This window comes from Acinonyx jubatus, chromosome F2, assembly GCF_027475565.1.
Source record: "Acinonyx jubatus isolate Ajub_Pintada_27869175 chromosome F2, VMU_Ajub_asm_v1.0, whole genome shotgun sequence".
NCBI lineage: Eukaryota > Metazoa > Chordata > Mammalia > Carnivora > Felidae > Acinonyx > Acinonyx jubatus.
The window spans coordinates 28,832,915-28,850,744 of record NC_069394.1 but is presented as its reverse complement, the minus strand read 5'-3'; the positions used below and the strand labels follow the sequence as shown (position 1 = coordinate 28,850,744).

The following is a 17,830-nucleotide window of genomic DNA, read 5'->3' as shown; positions in this document are numbered from 1 at the left end:
CTTGCTTAATGAATGAACATAGGGCAATGCAGTCTGCATGGGCTTGTTTTAACACCAGGGCTAGGAGATCAAAGTTTCACAGTCTTACAAATGCTTTGCAGTGATCCTGAAATTTTTTTTTTCAACATTTTTTACTTTTGAGAGAGTGTAAATGGCTGGGGGGGGGGGGGGGGAATCTAAAGCAGGCTCTGTGGTGACAGCAGTGAGCCTGATGTGGGGCTTGAACTCAAGAACCGTAAGATCATGACCTGAGCCGAAGTAGAGCACTCAACTGACTGAGCCACCTAGGTGCCCCCTGAAATTTTTAACTATTGCTGGAAGACATGAAACTTGGTTTCTCCATTTTGGCCATGTTTTCTTTTGACAGAGACATTTACTTTCAATATTCTAATTTCCTTTCCACTTTAGGATATAATTAACCCTATAATATAAACTACCTCCTAACAGTTTTTTCCTCATCACTCTAACTCCAAATGGCAATAAGTCAGACATTGTACATGTGCTGATATAATTTTTGGTGAATAAACATATAACTGAAATTCTGGTATAATGTTTTATTCAATTAAAAAAAATTTTTTTAATGTTTATTTTTGAGACAGAGAAAGAGCACGAGCAGGGGAGAGGAGGAGAGAGGAAGACACAGAATCTGAAGCAGGCTCCAGGCTCTGAGCTGTCAGCACAAAGCCCACACGGGGCTTTAACCCACGAACCATGAGATCATAACCTGAGCTGAAGTTGGACACTTAACCAATTGAGCCACCCAGGCACCCCTGCTTTATTCAAATTTTTAACATTATCTTAAAAGTTATCAGATTGGAACATTTTCAACAAAATGTCACAGTTGAATGAGTAGTGTATTATCACTGTAATCATTACAATGAATTATTTTGTCAATCATAATTAATTGTAGTATATATATATATACCCCCGTGATATCCTAAGATAACCTAGAAAATTTTACGATGACAAGAAGATTATTGGCATAGGTATACAGTAAAATCCTAATTTTGTCCCTGCCAATATCGGTCTGATTCTTCTAAAGGAGAATATATATGTATCTATGTGTGTGTATACATATATATAAATATACACATGCACATCCACCTTATACAGCAATCCCACACACACAGATATGTATTCACATAGTGTAAGGAATGAATATTAGAATTTTAACCTACATTCAAACACCAGTCTGTGCCTCATCTGTGTCTCTAACATTAGTAAGTGTAAAATAATGTTTGAAAAACATGGCACAACCCTCACATAACATACTTTCGGGCCTTTGGAAAGTCACCCTACTATTAAATTGCTTACCAGTTCTTCAGAGGTCAAATGCATCAAACGTTCAGCTATAGCAGCACACTGGGCTGAGTCTCTTATAAACTCTCCTTGTTTATCACCAACCACTAGCTCTGGCCATGTTAGTCCTTCATTCTTTTTAATCAAGAAAATCTCCAAGCTAGAAATTAAAAGAAGTTACTTGTAACATGCTTAATGTTACATTAACCAACTATACAAATTATATAACCAACACCAACCAGAAGAATCTTCCATTGAATTTACCCACCCTGGTGTCCAGAAGATACCAAAACTTGTGTTCATTTTGGTATTGCATATGATGGAAAATCTATAATCCAAGGGTAATAATTTATACTTACTAAACAATCAAGAAAGTACCACTGGAAATGGTATGTCACATGACTTGATGAGAAGAGTGATTGGCAAGAGTAAGACCACCTAGAAAATACGGTTGTAGTCCAGGTATGCAGTGTATTACTGAACTTAAGAGACAGAAATGCAGGCACCAAGATTCTGAGATATTTTTACTAGGGAATGGTGGTGGTAATGAGGATGGTGGTTGGGGCGGGCACGTGAAATTAACTGACTATAACTAAAGGTACTTCTTTATGCATGAATCCAATAATTAGCTTCATTTTCCTAAACTAGTAGCCATAATATATATTAATGTAAACATCAGGCAGGTTACATCAGCACAAATATCAATTCTTAAAATACAGATTTTAATGAATTGAAAAGAAGGTAGAAATTATAAAATAATTAAATTTGGTAACATAAGAAAAAAGTTGTTAATGTGGTCTGTATCAAATGAAAATCTAATTCTGTACATTTAAGCCACTGAACAAATTCCAAATACACTAAAAGGGGCCTATCACAGAATACTGAGATTAAGGTTTCATGTGGCAGGAAAGAGAATGAGAGCTGAGCCAGGGCAGACCGTGGACATAGGAGCACAGGGAGTTGCCCCACGTGCCTCTTGAATAGGAAGAGAAATTCAAGTAATAAGCTGCTTTAGGCACAGCCGTTGCTAGAACACGGAGAAAAGTGGGGTGGTGGTAGCTGTCCCATAGGAAAGCAACCCTTGCCATGTGCCACCTTTGGTACACGTGTGCCATACTAACCCATGCCCTGGAACACAACTGCAAGGAAATAATTGCAAGGACACAATAATAACTATAATCATAATTACCAAATAGAACATGCAAACTTATCAGTTATTTTTCAAGGCTGTTATTATCCTCACCTCATGAATTAATTACAGCACTTTTAACTTTTTCTGAAACTACTTATTTTGAGACGACGTAAAACATCTTTTCTATGTAATGAGTTCCTATCATTAGCATTAAAAATTACCATCATAATCTATTCTCTAAAAGAGAGCTAATCTTGAAAAGGATGATGATGATGAAGATAATAATCGCGGCAGCAACTCATACTTATCTAATGCTTCCCATATGCCAGGTGCTGTCTTAAGCACTTTACATGTTTTAACTCACTGATTGCTCACCACAACCAAATAAAGTAAGTACTATTTTCATCTTCATTTTACAAAGTAAGAAAAGCACTTAGAGGTTAAGTAACTTGCCAAGGTCATGAGTTAGTAAAGCAGTGTGGCTCCAAGTCAATGCTCTTCACTACTGCACTATTCTGCCTCTCTGAATAAATACATGTAAATATTAAAGAAATTTACCATGACCAGAATGTATAAATACTGTTTTAGTCAGCTGCTACCTAAAGAAGTTAAAAACAGTTCACACAATGTCAGTTATAGAGAATTTCTGAACCATCGTTAAGTTTGCACGCCTAATCAATGCAATCCTTTAAGCACAACTGCATTTCTACATTTTAAAATTAGGATCATGTCCTACCATCCAGACAAAAAGAACATATAATCCCATACATTAATAACCTACAGACTAGTTAACAAATCCTTCCAAAGTGAGAAGGAACATTAACCATTTGAAAATGAGAAATATGAATAATTTAATCAAGCACAGAAAATCATGTTTTTAAACCAATGACCCCACCTACACATCACTGTAATTATCCTTTGTAATGTAAAATAGTAATCAAGTACCTCAAATTTAATGGGAAAACAACACAGGTTTATGCTCATGTACTAAATGCTGAAACTATTTGTGTGAGGTCCAGCTATTCTAAACCTTTGCTAAGTTACTGTTTGATGACCTACTTTAACAGTATGTTATAGCTGCTTTGCCAATTTATAAATGCTACCCTCAATCTCTCTCATGCACATAAAATATGTTTAAGTAGAATATAAAATGTTTCTTAAAGAACCATTCACATAACTAAGCTTTTAAAGTATATTAAAAAGTGTAAAGGGAATTAAGGGTACACTTATCATGATGAGCACTGAGTAAAGTATAGTTGTTGAATTATTATACTGAACACCTGGAACCGATATAACAGCATATGTTAATTATACTTCAATAAAAAATAAAAATAGGGATGTCTGGGTAGTTCAGTTGAGCGTCTGACTCAAATTCAGCTCAGGTCATGGGATTAAGCCCCATATCAGGCTCTGCACTGAGCGTGGAGCCTGTGCGGGATTCTCCCCTTCTCTCAAAATAAAAACAAAATGTTTTTAAATAAAGAGTAATTTTATCAGATTCTGTTACGAACTCAGTGTGTTAGTATGCCAAAGTTCATGAAGAATGAACCAAAAACCATGTGTTTTACTGTGGTAACCTAGCTATAGTCAGACGGTGATTAGTGGACACATTAGATTCCAGGGTACTTCTCATCTGGGTGTCCTTTTCCACATCTTCATTATCCAGGTAAATGGATAAACTGTTAACAAAATCAGGTATTTATTCAATTGGTATAACTGAGTATTGGTCAGGACTCTAGAAACCACTTTTATCACCTTGAAGGTGAGATTGTCGAAAACTATCAAGTCCACGAGATTAGACTTTAATCTAGCTCAGATCTTTCACTCTCCCTCTGAAACAGTAATACTTTCCTGAGAATTACAATAAAAATATTTTTGTAAACATTTGCAGGAGTGATTATTAAAAATGTGGAAGGACTGCAGTGATTATTTAAATATACCATGATTAAAACTGGTTAGCAAGAATTATTAGAACAGTTAAAAAAAAAATCCATCCAAAAAGAGAGAAAGACAAAGCATCAGATTCATGGAAATCATTATTCTTTTTTTGTTGAATTCACTGAATATTGGATTCTTAGTTCAATAATTCTCAAAAAATTATAAACAACATCATTTACTCATGAATCTATTTATCTTACCACATTAAAAAAGAAAAGTCGCCAAATTTCCCCATCAATAAAACGAATTCAGGATATAAAAGCATATAGCTTCAAATTTTTTGAACTAGATACCTATTTCTCAGACTTCCAATATTTAGACTCAAATCAAAGACTCATATGGGTCCTATATTACAAATTGAAAATTATATTTAAAGTAAAAATAACTAATTTTAACCCACTTCTGACCAAATCTGACCATTTCTTTATTTTTTTTTTAAACGTTTATTTATTTTTGAGACAGAGAGAGACAGAGCATGAACAGGGGAGGGTCAGAGAGAGAGGGAGACACAGAATCTGAAACAGAATCCAGGCTCTGAGCCATCAGCACAGAGCCTGACGCGGGGCTTGAACTCACGAACCGTGAGATCATGACCTGAGCCAAAGTCGGATGCTTAACCGACTGAGCCACCCAGGCGCCCCCAAATCTGACCATTTCTTAAATTAAGTGCCCAAAACCATCCATTAACCCATCACAGAATGTAATAATTACTAACAATCTATAATGAAAGATTTACAAAGGGGCAAAAAAGTAGGAGCAAAGGGTTATAGTTTTATAAGAAACTTAATCTTTACCTATTTTTCTGCATATTCCTTTCACTGAGGTTTTTACACACTAAATTCAGATTTGAAGTATAGAATTCATGGAATTTCACAAATGCATATACCCTTATAACCCAAGGAAGCTATTCAATCATCCAGAAAGTTCCCTTGTGTCCCTTTTCTAGTCAGTCCCCCTACATCCTAGAGGTAACCACTGTCTTGATTTGTATCACCAGAGATGGTTTTGCCAGTTTGCCAACTCCATATGTTTGGACTCACACTGTATGCACATTTTTTGTCCCTGGCTTCTTTCACTCTGCATGTTTCTGAGATTCATTCACACTGCTGTGTTTATCACACCATTCTCTTGTATCACAGAGTAGCATTCTATTGTGTATTACTGAGTACTAATATCTAGTAGAATTTCTGGGTTACTAAGTGGGTATATATATGCTTAGCCTAAGAAACTGCTAAACAGTTTGCCAAAGTGACTATCATTTTTCCCTCCCACCAGCAATGTACAAGAGGCTGGTGATCCACATTCTTGTCAACATTTGATACCATAAGCTGTCTAGTTTTAGCCATGCACTGGTGTCTCATCTAGCTTTAACGTGCCTTTCCCTCTATTTTTTCATATGCTTAACTAGCTATTCAAATATCATCTATCATGATACGTCAATTCAAATCATTCGACCATATTTAAAATTGGGTTATCTTTTAATTATAAATTTCTAACAAGGTTTCTTATATATGAAGAATGCAATTCCTTTGTTTTATATGCATAATGAAAATATTTTTTTTTCCCAGTCCATGGCCTGGTTCTGTTTTCTTAATGGTTTTTTTAGAAGAGAAGAAATTCTCGGTTCTGCTGTACTGAAAAGCTCTGTTTGGATAAGTTGACCATATCATCTATTTCTCGTGTCCTGAACACACAATTACAAAAAAATGTACACGGCTAACTTACATTAAAAAAATATTCTCTATAATTTTCAAAGAAATATTGACTCCACTTGTAGGAGTCCTCCATATATATTCCTGCACACATGAAATTCTTTTATATACATATGAAAGTTATTCACTGTAGCAAAGGACTGCAGTCAAAATATCGAACAATAAAGGACCATTTTTAAAAAAGATTGTGGGTGACAAAGTAAAATATCATAAATAGCCATAAAGGAGAATAAAATAAATCATTATATATACATTATAGAAAGTTCTTCAAGATTTGCTATTGAAAGTCAACAAAAGCAAGCTGTAAAACTATGTATAGTTATGTTTTAAAAGCTTTTTTGTTCAAAAAACAGACATATATCTGCTTGAATATGCATAAAATACCTGTAGAAGGAAAACTATGAACAGTGGTTACGGGCATGAGGGGAAGGATGGCTGAAGGGCCTGGGCTGGAGGGAGCCTTCACACTGTGTACCCTTTTATATTAAAATTTAAAGAATGGGAATGTATTATCTAGTTGGCAAATTGAAGTCAATAAAAAGAGATTTTTCTCTTAAAAAATTTTAGAGTATTAATTAAAACAAATAACCATTTTTATCTATTATTACTGTTACTACTGTCATTATTTTTCCAGAGCTGATAATAAAAACTCTACCATGGAATACAAACTATAACTTTACCAGCATTTTTAATCTTAATGATAATCATGTATTTTGATACAGTAATTCCATTTTTAATCTGTCTTAAGAAAGAATCAGCAATACAGACAGACCTATTGTAGTAGTAGTCAACTTTGGTGTAACCACTGTAGAAGAGATAAAAAAAAAAAAAGAAAAAAATTTTTTTAAATATAAATACAACTCTATCTGTATACCTATTATCTTTAATCATCCATGTACTGCTGTCTTGATCAATAGATGAATAGAGATTTCCTTCCAAAAACCTCTGACCCTTCAGCACAATGTTGATGTGATCAGGCAAAAACTGTACTTGAATGTCCTCCTTAGAACTGCCTTCTGGAAGTTGTATTGTTACTGTCAAATCATCTTCAGTCTGTTGCCAGTAATACAGAGGTTCTATTGGGAAAAGAAAAATACATTATGTAATAAGAAAGTGGAGACCAGAACACACAAAATGAGACACTGGAGCACACAAAAGAACACCTATCTAAAGGAATCTTAGCATAATTTCTAGTGATCTTCTTACAAAACAAAGTAATTATAAACAAACACACACAGATCTTTTGGGGGAATTTTCAGAGTTATAACAACTGCACTTGACATTTCCTCTTCCAGGCTTACCTAATGCTCCAAGACATAAGCACTCATAAAATACTAATGACAGCAATCCTTTATCCCCATTCATTCTCTCCCTGCCTCCCAGTTTCCCCTTTTCTTCCTCCTTTCTCTTCCCTTTACAAACACAGCAGATTCCTACTTCAAAGGAGTAACAAATATGTCATAAACCACTGTCTGAAACTTTCACCATTGCTTTGATTTGCCCTAACAATGTAACTCTGTGATACAGAAGACAACTATTATTTGGTGAGATACATACCCACATAAAAATAAAAGATATATATATTTATAAATTCTACTCTGCAACTTTGTGCATGAAAGCAATTTCACAGGAAATTCAACGGTTGCCAGTGTATTTTGTCCAAGTTCCCAATAAAAGTATCCTCCCTTCACCTCCTTCTTGATCTCCTTGGCTTCTCTTAGAAAAAGCTTTAAACTCATCATGCTACAGGTTGAAATACCCATAGGATGAAATAAGAAAATAGGGCTTAAATGCAAAAAGAATAAATATTTGCTAAGAAGTAAATAATTATTTGCTTAATGATATCCATAAACATTAATCTGTCCACACACTCATATAACATAGTGGTTAGTAACTAGTACTCCAGAGTTGCCTAGTCCTAGGTCTTGAATCTTGGCTCAGCCACTTATTAATCTTGGTATACAACTTTATCTACTACCCTCTTTTTCCTAATCTGTAAAATAAAATAACAAAATATGACATTATCTCACAGAACTGTTAAAATTTAAATGAGTTAATGCATATAAAATATTTAATAAATGAGTTAATGCATATAAAATATTCAATATCAATCTTGTTATTACATATAGTATAAACTCTCAGTAAATGCGGGTTATTATTCTTTTCTGAGGGGGGTATCATTCTTTTTATTTTTGTGCTGTTTTGTGTAAAAACTTTGTAAGTACTAGCTATGCTCAAAGATATAATAGTAAGTATGATGTATCTTCTTAAAGGGTCACTTCTATTTGATGTTAAATAAAATTTAACAAGCATGATACTATAGGAATAAGCATAAAAAATGCATAAATTTTCAGGATAAAATTGTTACTTTGGATTAATTTCTAACTTGCATCATATTCCTTTAAGCAGGCTCTTAGATCTTCTCTGTTATCTCTTTAGAAGTACTTTTAGTATAAATTCACTGAGAAAGTTTGAACTACAGCTTAAAAGATTGATAACTATAACCTCCTTAAGGCAAGTTACCTGTTTTACTCAATTTTCTGTCTACCACAAAAGTTAACAAGGCAGTTTATATGTAACAATGATTCAATGGGTAACTTCTGCCAGATATGGAAAGGGGAGGAGTCTGCAAAATCACATGAGCTTCTAGTAAAACTTAAAGTCCATGGAAGTAGACTAAATGGAAAGCCAGAATTTTTTAAGCTTCTGTCCACTAAAAGTTATACAAACAACTAAATAATTTTTTCAATTGTTGGTTGCTAAGTGCCTATGTTTTAGAAATTGTTTTAAGTCTTTCTAAGAAAATGCTCTTACTTATATCATTATGACAACACCAAATTGGCAACAGACAATATCAGTCTTCTTGAGGTTTATAGAAAATGAAACCCATATATATTCTCAGATGATTACTTAAAAGAAAGCATGCTATAAATGACAAACTATCCATAATTTTTTAAAAATTACATTTCTCCTTTATAGGTAAAGTGTGTTTATTACAAGGTACACAGAAAAATACAGGGGATTTGGGGTTCACACTAAAAGGGAAGGAAAGATGTTAATGTATTCAGAAGGAAATCAAAATATAATGTGAGATGTCAACAAGAAAAACAACACCTGATAGTTATGATTTAAACAGATGTTGTATCCCTCCTACGCTACAATCTGTCTTGGAACCACATAGTTTCAGGTACTAGGCAGAATGTTTCCAGAGATTAGGGCATTCTTTCATTTCCTTTGCAATTGCTCACCAAGAGTTCTAAGGGGCATGTGGTCTAGAGATATGAATAGCTTTTTGGCTAAGCTCTAGAAAAGTTTAACAGTATAATTGAGACAGAGTAGAACTTATTCAGAGAGGGATCTTAGAGATAATCTAACATTAAAACACATCACATGGGAAACCAAGTTGTTAAAAGGCTAAATAAAAGGCCATCAAAGCATAACTCTCTTATTCAAAGGTGCATATCATTTATGAACCTGTGGAAAATATTTTTAAAATATTTATTACATTAATGTTTTCAAATACTTTTCTTCTTTTTTTGTTTGTTTGTTTATTTATTTTTGAGAGAGAGACAGGCATGAGTGGGGGAGGGCAGAAAGAGAGGGAGACACAGTATCTGAAGCAGGCTCCAGGCTCTGAGCTGTCAGCACAGAGCCTGACATGGGGCTCGAACTCACGCGCCCTGAGATCATGACCTGAGCCAAAGTCAGATGCCCAACCAACTGAGCCACCCAGGCATCCCTGTTTTCAAATACTTTTCAAAGAATTTTTTTCTTTAGAAAGTTCTAAATAAATATAGTAAAACTAATTTTTATTTTATATAATTAACAAAAAAGGGACATTCAAAGATTAATATGTATAATTGAAAATATTGCGAAAATCTCAAGTGAAATATACTATTCTCTGGTTGTAAACATCAGGATTATGAATAGTAATGGTTACAGGAGGATATTCTCTTGAATGTAAGAGTATTCTTCCTATGTAAATATAAATTTTAAAGACTTTGTTACTGTCCTCATTCTAAAACATTCACTTCATCCGTTTATTCATTTAACATTGGAAAAACTTAACAATTAGGCCCTCAAGAACTTTTTTTTTTAAAGCTTAGCACTAAAAATTCAGAAGACGTACACTAGTATATACCTATAATCAACACAGTTTAGCTTATTTTAAAAGATTAATATATTCAATACTAATATGCTAGCTTCACAAACACCAATAACAAGCAGACATTATTTATTCATTTAATAAGTATTTACTGAACATCTCATAAAGGCATAATTTTTTAAAAACATTCTTGGTAATTACGAAATTACTGATTAAAACAATTCACACTATTTAGGTAGCACATTTTACAAAAGACAATTCTGAGAAATACAAAGGAAAATTAAGCCTCTATCTAGTCCTGGTAGAACCCATAACCTAACCAGTAAGACAAACCAGACATAAATGTACATAAACACACATGAGCTCCATGAACACTAAAATTACCTTTGATTTTCTCAGACAAGTTGTCATTCTTATTTTCTTCAAGATCTTGACCAACATGTACAAATGTGAAGGACTTGTAGGAGACAATCATCAGACCTTTCCCATCAGGCTCAATAGCAGCATAATGCGGCACTGACTTTCCACGGAGAGTATCACACTTAATGATTTCATATTTTTTATTGTCTGTAAAAAAAGAAAGTATTTCAGAACAAAAAATTATAAATAAAACACTATATTATAAAATATCCTGAAAATATTTGTATATTAATTTTAATTAAAATTAAGTATTTTTTTTAACATTTATTTATTTTTGAGAGAGAAAGAGAGCATGAGCACGGGAGGGGCAGAGGGCAAAGGAGACAGAATCCCAAGCAGGCTCCAGGCTCTAAGATGTCAGCACAGAGCCCAATGCAGGTGGGGCTTGAATTCAGGGACAGGAAGATCATGACCTGAGCCGAAGCTGGACGTTTAACCGAGCGACCCAGGCGCCCCTAAAATTAAGTATTTTAAGTGTACTATTAAAAGGCATGCTATCAAGAGTCTTTTCATAGGGCTAAAAAAGTTTATAACCTAATTTTCTATAAACTCACCCCTACTTTAAAATACCAGCTCTGATGAAATTTGCTCTAGATTGTGCTTTCCAATGTGGTAGCTACTGGCCATAGTGGCTATTTAACGAAAATTAAGTAAAATTTAAAATTCAATTCCTCAGTCACATTAGTCACATTTCAAATGTTCTACAGCCACACATGGGTAGCTGCTACCGTATTAAATGGTACACACATAAAACATGTCCATTTTGCAGAAATTTCCATTGGATACCAGTGCTCTAGACTTTAAAGTGACTGACTTACCTAAATATCAGCTTCTGAATGATCTACCTTTTCCTTTACTACAGCCTTTCTACTTCCCCAGCAGGTACATGATAGGCATCTGCTCAAAAGAGCCACAAACGAAGGATAAAGTAAAGGTATGGTGTGGACTATTTTTCTGCTCATTCTAGCTACTTAAGGGGGTTTCCTTAAAATGAAATGTTTATGGTAGAAATGATTCAGACCTATATGCCTAATGAATCAAGCATAAATAATGATACTTAATTTTTTTTAAATTTTTTTAAATATTTATTTATTACTGAGAGACAGAGCATGAGCATGGGAGGGGCAGCGAGAGGGGGAGACACAGAATCTGAAGCAGGCTCCAGGCTCTGAGCTGTCAGCACAGAGCACGACATGGGGCTCAAACTCACAACCCACGAGATCATGACCTGAGCCAAAGTCAGACGCTTAACCAACTGAGCCACCCAGGTGCCCCAATACTTAATTTTTTAAAAAATGTTTATTTACCTAGAGAGAAAGCACGCATGTATACTCATGGGGGAGGGGCAGAGAGAGAGAGGGAGAAAGAATCTCAAGCAGGCTCCCCGCTGACAGCACAGAGACCAATGCAGGGCTCAAACTCATGAACTGTGATATCATGACCTGAGCTGAAATCAAGAGTAGGACAGTTAACCAACTGAGCCACCCAGGTGCCCCAATACTTGATTTTAAGATATAAAATTTAAGATATGAGATATAAAGAAAAGATATAAAATTAACTGTATCATGAAAATTACTGGTAAAATAACTGAATTTATTCTTGAAAACAGGTTTGGTTTTGTGTGTGCCCTTACCTTTACTTACACTGTTACTCTATTAGAGTGAGCTGTACTACTTTAACAAGCTTCACAATAAGTAGTCAAAAATTGTAACCCAATGTCACGTGTTATACATAATGATACAATCTGTTTTAAATATATGTCCTTGTTTTCCTCTAAATCTTCACCTACATTCACCTTCATTTCACACATATTTAAGAAAAGACTTGTAAATTTACAAATGAACTAAAAACTCCTATGCTTCCTGCACAGGTACGTGTAAGGGAAAGAGTCCTACCGGACTCCAAACACCCAGACTTAGATACTACATGGTTTACAGGGTGGCTTTTCCCAATATGTGTGCAACAGAAAATAACATGTGGATTTCAAGTGAACTCCATGGTTAAATGAGCTGGGAAATGCTTGCTCTAATTGTCTTTTTTTTTTTTTTTTTACTCAACATTTTTAGAATCTTCAACATGTTTAATGTGAAATAGGGCTATTATATGCCCATATTTTCAATTTAACTACAAAACATTGTTTATCAAATGTTCCACTCAACACAGTTTAGAAAAGCACTGCTGTTATATTCATTGAAAAAGAAAAAGGAAAAGAATAACAATTATATAAATAATACTTAAGGGGGTGAAAAGAATGAAACCTTAAGAAATGACATGAGAGATGCTGGGTGGCTCAACTGGTTAAGCGTCTGCCTTTGGTTCAGGTCATGATCTCATGGTTCAGTTTGAGCCCACATCAGGCTCTCTGCTGTCAGCACCCAACCTGCTTCGATCCTTTGTCTCCCTCTCTCTCTTCCCCTCAAAGTTTCTCTCACTCTCTCAAAAACAAACATTAAAAAAAAAAAAAAACCACACAGATCCCCCATGCAGCCAAAAATCTGCATATAACTTTTGACTCCCCAAAAACTTAACTACTAATAGCCTACTGTTGATTGGAAGATTTACTGATAACAAAAACAGTCAGTTAACATATACTTTGTATATATATTATACACTGTATTTTTAAAAATAAAGTAAGCTAGAATAAAGAAAGGGTTATTCAAGAACTCATAAGGAAGAGAAAATACATTTACAGTAATGTCCTGTATCAAAAAATATCCATGTATACGTGGACCTGAACTCTACAGTTTAAACTACACAATTTAAACCTATTGTTCAAGGGTCAACTGTAATTTAAGGCCCGTAAGTTATGTAAGTTAATAAAAACTTAGAAAAAGGGCAGAGAGTCATGGAAACAAGCTCCCTTAGTTTTCAACAATAGTAAGAACTAAGCACTGGTGAAGAACAAGGCCACACCATTAAAGGAATCCTAATTAATACAGTGAAAAATAATTTCTAATGTCCAAGTTAGAAGTCTGATAGTTTCAAACAAGAGTCAAGACTTTTCTACAATTTATAATTTACATTTATATACATAATCCTTGTAAGTGATACATATACACATTAGAATATATGTGTACAGTCTTGTATATACTGAAATTATACACTTTAAATTCTTTCAAAATTATGTAAGAATGTTTCCTTTTATACCAAAAGGCATAACTGACTGTGGAAGTTATTGTTTCTTTTCTTTTTTTTTTTTTTTAACATTTATTCATTTTTGAAAGGCAGAGAGACAGAACGCGAATGGGGGAAGGGGCAGAGAGAGAGGGAGACACAGAATCAGAAGCAGGCTCCAGGCTCCGAGCTGTCAGCACAGAGCCCGACGCGGGGCTCGAACTCACGGACCGCGAGATCACCACCTGAGCCGAAGTCAGCTGTTTAACCGACTGAGCCACCCAGGCTCCCCGGAAGTTATTCTTTCTATAACAATATATACCTGAGGAGAAATTATCTATAGGAATTCATCCCACTAGATGTGGGGTATTAGAATCACAGCAACAACAGCATTTACAGGAACAGCTTTGCATTTCAAAATCTACTAAATGGCACCAACCCCTGTGGATTAACATTGTAGTTATATTTTACCTTTATTTTTCTTACTGATAGTGACCCACTCCAAAGAAACGTAGAATCCACTTCCTTTCATATCCAATTCTTCTTTCTCTATTCGAAGAAGTAAGGTAGTTATTGAATGTTCTTCAGCGTTCATCAATGAGATACTGTGATTTATGATAAAAGGATTCCCAAGCTCTTCATTAAACATAATCTAAAATAAAAAAAGATTACACACACACACACACATAAATGTACATATTACAAACACAGCACAGCGGGAATGCACAAAATTCTGACAATATAACAACTAATTGGATGCTATTTATTACAAGGAGTAGAAAAATGCAAAAAGCCTTTAAATAAAGGTTGCAAGTTCAACTAATACTCTTTGAAAAAGAACTTTTGAAAGACACCTATTTATTTCACAGAGAAACCTGGCCAGTACTCTTGGCTTAAAAACATGGTAAACAATAAGGCATCCAAACAGCATCAAAAGGAGAAAGAGAATTAGAAGTGACCTCCTAGAAAAGAATTACCAAGTTACAGTGCTCGATAGAAGAGAAGCAGGTCTCCCTCGTCTCTTCTCCTATCTCATATATGATTTATTTCTCCTTTGTTCCTCTTACTTTCTGAATGTTGTGCATACTGGTGCACAGGTGTGCGCATGTGCGTGTGTATGGTTTTTTTCCTATTGTTTTTGTTTTGGTTTGTTCCTGTTTGTTCCTGGAAGTCTGCAAAGGTCAGAGGCAAAGGAATTGGAAAACATATCACTAAAACTCTTATTTCTCTAAAACAAAAGAGACCGTTTACATTTAAAAGTTATAATAAAAAAACTTATAATTCAACAAACTCTATTTAAATATAATATTAAAGTTTCTTTTTAAAGAGCAAGTTTAGGCATCATAGAGACATAAAATCTTAACAAATTCTTTTTTATATCACAAACACATAATCTAAAAGATTACTGTATTTTATTTAAGAGTAAATAACAAATAAAAGATATTTTAAGACTGTCGGCTAAGCAAGATTTTCAAATAAATGAGTTGAAGGAAAACATCCAAATGACAAAAATTAGTTTAAAAAAAAAAAACTTTTTTGGGGGGGGGAATCCTTTTATCTAGAATCTCTTACTATCTGCTCCTAGTTGAAAGCCTTATAAAGAAAAGTGTGCTTTAATGTCAATTTCCCTAAATGTTTGAGCACCTCTCCTCAAATTATTCAAATGGTAGACCTTTGGAATCCATTCTACAGTCTTCCATAAACAGAAAACAGCAGTAACAACCAAAAATACCTCACATACTCAAAACTGAGATGATAAAGATAGGTTTCAGTTGGTTGACATTGGGAGACAAAAAGGAGGAAGGAAAAATGGTTGAGTTTTGTCAGGTACAAATAGCTAGTTTATTGCTTCCTCCTCTTCTCTATCTCTCATGTGAGTGAAAGGGGTGGAATGAGACCGCGGAGTCGATGTCTAAACTTTTATAAATGGTTAGGCTGAAGGCTCCTGTCTCCTGAACGGGCCCAGCAACTCAAACATGGTACTGCTGATACACAGCAACCCATCATACTAGAGCCAACACATCTGTAAAGCAGGCAGTCTTCCTATCTCCCTTTGTTTCTCTTCCTACACTTCAGTCATCACTGCCCTTCCTTGGCCCCCGTATGCTCTACTGTGCCCCCTAACCACTCGCACTTTTAGCCTCCTCTGTTACACCAATTTCCCCAAAGTCTCAAAACTCTCCTAAGTTGCTTCTCTTAAAGTGACCAGTACTCCACAGTATCCCTCCCACCTCAGTGAAAGCCCAAATCCAAACCCTATCCCATTCCCCCTCTTCCCAGACCCGTTAAAACTATTACTCACTGCAAACATCTCAGAGCGTACTTATTTCATTACACCAGTGTATACTAAAGAAGGCATGAAGTAGATTTAAATTTATGATTTAAAAAATATTACTAAAAACTAATATGCACCATGGGGATGTACACAGCAGAAACCAAATAAATTATAAACCCAAATGAATTTCCTTCTGGCAGAGTATGTGGTGCCATTTTTAAGCTGAAGGTGAGTTCGGTCAGTGTGTCTCTTCCTGATCAAAACCAACAGAATCCACAGCTTGATAATAATAAGTTCTCATTCATATCTCTCCTGCCCATCACTTTCCTTCCAAGTGTTTCAGGTAGCTATGCTATATACCACACTGCCTCAGTAGAAAGGTAGAAAGAAAGCAAGAAAGCAAGAAAGCAAGAAAGCAAGAAAGAAGAAAGAAAGAAAGAAAGAAAGAAAGAAAGAAAGAAAGAAAGAAAGAAAGAAAGAAAGAAAAAAAGAAGAAGAAGAAGAAGGAAGGAAGGAAGGAAGGAAGGAAGGAAGGAAGGAAAGAAGGAAGGAAGGAGAAAAAAGAAAAAAAAATATCACTGGAGGCCAAAGCAGAAAATGTCACAATGTCCAATTAATATCTGAATCTGCCACTACAAAGGCCTGCAAAGGTCCCCTCTAAACAGGGTATCGTTGTTCTGGTTATTTATCATGTTTTTTGTTTAGTTTTTTGAATTACTACAATTTGGTAGTATACCATTTAATATAACTTAGGAAGGTAAGCCATTTGGTTCTAAGGCCTTCTTGGTTTTTCTCAAATAATTAAAGCCTGATCATTGTAGGTATCTGATCTGATAAAAATATTTTATAAGATATAAATATATTTATTAAGTTCATGTTTGTTTACCTGGAACTAAAGGCCACCTGCTGAGATTTAGACAGAAGTATCACAATATACTTATTAGTATAACTCTGTGTCATTCTTTTCCACCTTCAAAAACTGTGGCTCTGGAGAAATTAATTCCTTACTTACTAAAATCCTAATTTGCCCCTTAGATTTAAAAATGTTACATTGTTGGGGTGCCTGGGTGGCTCGGTCGGTTAAGTGTCCAGCTTTGACTCAGGTCATGATTTCACGGTTCGTGAGTTCGAGCCCTATGTTGGGCTCTGTGCTGACAGCTCAGAGCCTGAAACCTGCTTCAGACTCATGCTCTGTCTCACTACCTCTCAAAAAATAATTTTTTAAAATATTACATTGCTTTAAGAAAACCGAAATAGGGGCACCTAGGTGGCTCAGTAGGCTGAGCGTCTTGACTTCAGCTCAGGTCATGATCTCATAGTTCGTGAGTCTGAGCCCTGCCTGCTTCAGATCCTCTGTCCCCGCCCCCCACACCCCCCCCCCCCGCCCCTACCCCACTGGTGCGGGCACGCAAGTGCAGACTCTCAAAAATAAACAAACAAAAGGAAAAAAAAAGGAAAACTGAAATAAAAATAGTATCTTAGAGACTGGCACATTACTATATGCGTATTACAGTGTATTTTTCTAAATGGGGAATACTCTGGTCAACTCACTGACCGATGGCAACTTACCAGACAGCAAGCAGAGTGGTTATGCAGAAGTGTGCTGGGCTTATAAAGATATCAGCAAATATAACATGAATAAAGGAGAAAAGATATTCCAATGTAATTTTTGGCTAACTCTTCTTCAAGAAGGAGGCAATACCAATGCTTAAGGTACTGCTTTACACACATATAAAGCACTCAACATGCGATGAAAATATGAATGCAATTCTTGACAACTTGCAACGACCCCTGATCAAACCAGAAATGGTTAACGTATCAGTTGTGTAAAAGGT

At 35.1% G+C, this 17,830-nt stretch overlaps 1 protein-coding gene across 1 annotated transcript in view; it reads right to left on the bottom strand.

Annotated features, from left to right (window-relative positions):
• NUDCD1 (NudC domain containing 1) overlaps window positions 1-17,830 on the bottom strand; it is a 73,971-nt gene that overhangs the window by 28,292 nt on the left and 27,849 nt on the right. The window contains exons 4-7 of the mRNA XM_015070426.3: window positions 14,192-14,372; window positions 10,571-10,753; window positions 6,956-7,157; window positions 1,315-1,459 (exon numbers count right to left, since the gene is read on the bottom strand). Coding sequence (XP_014925912.1) covers window positions 1,315-1,459; window positions 6,956-7,157; window positions 10,571-10,753; window positions 14,192-14,372 — 711 coding nt within the window. The remainder of the gene's footprint in view (window positions 1-1,314; window positions 1,460-6,955; window positions 7,158-10,570; window positions 10,754-14,191; window positions 14,373-17,830) is intronic.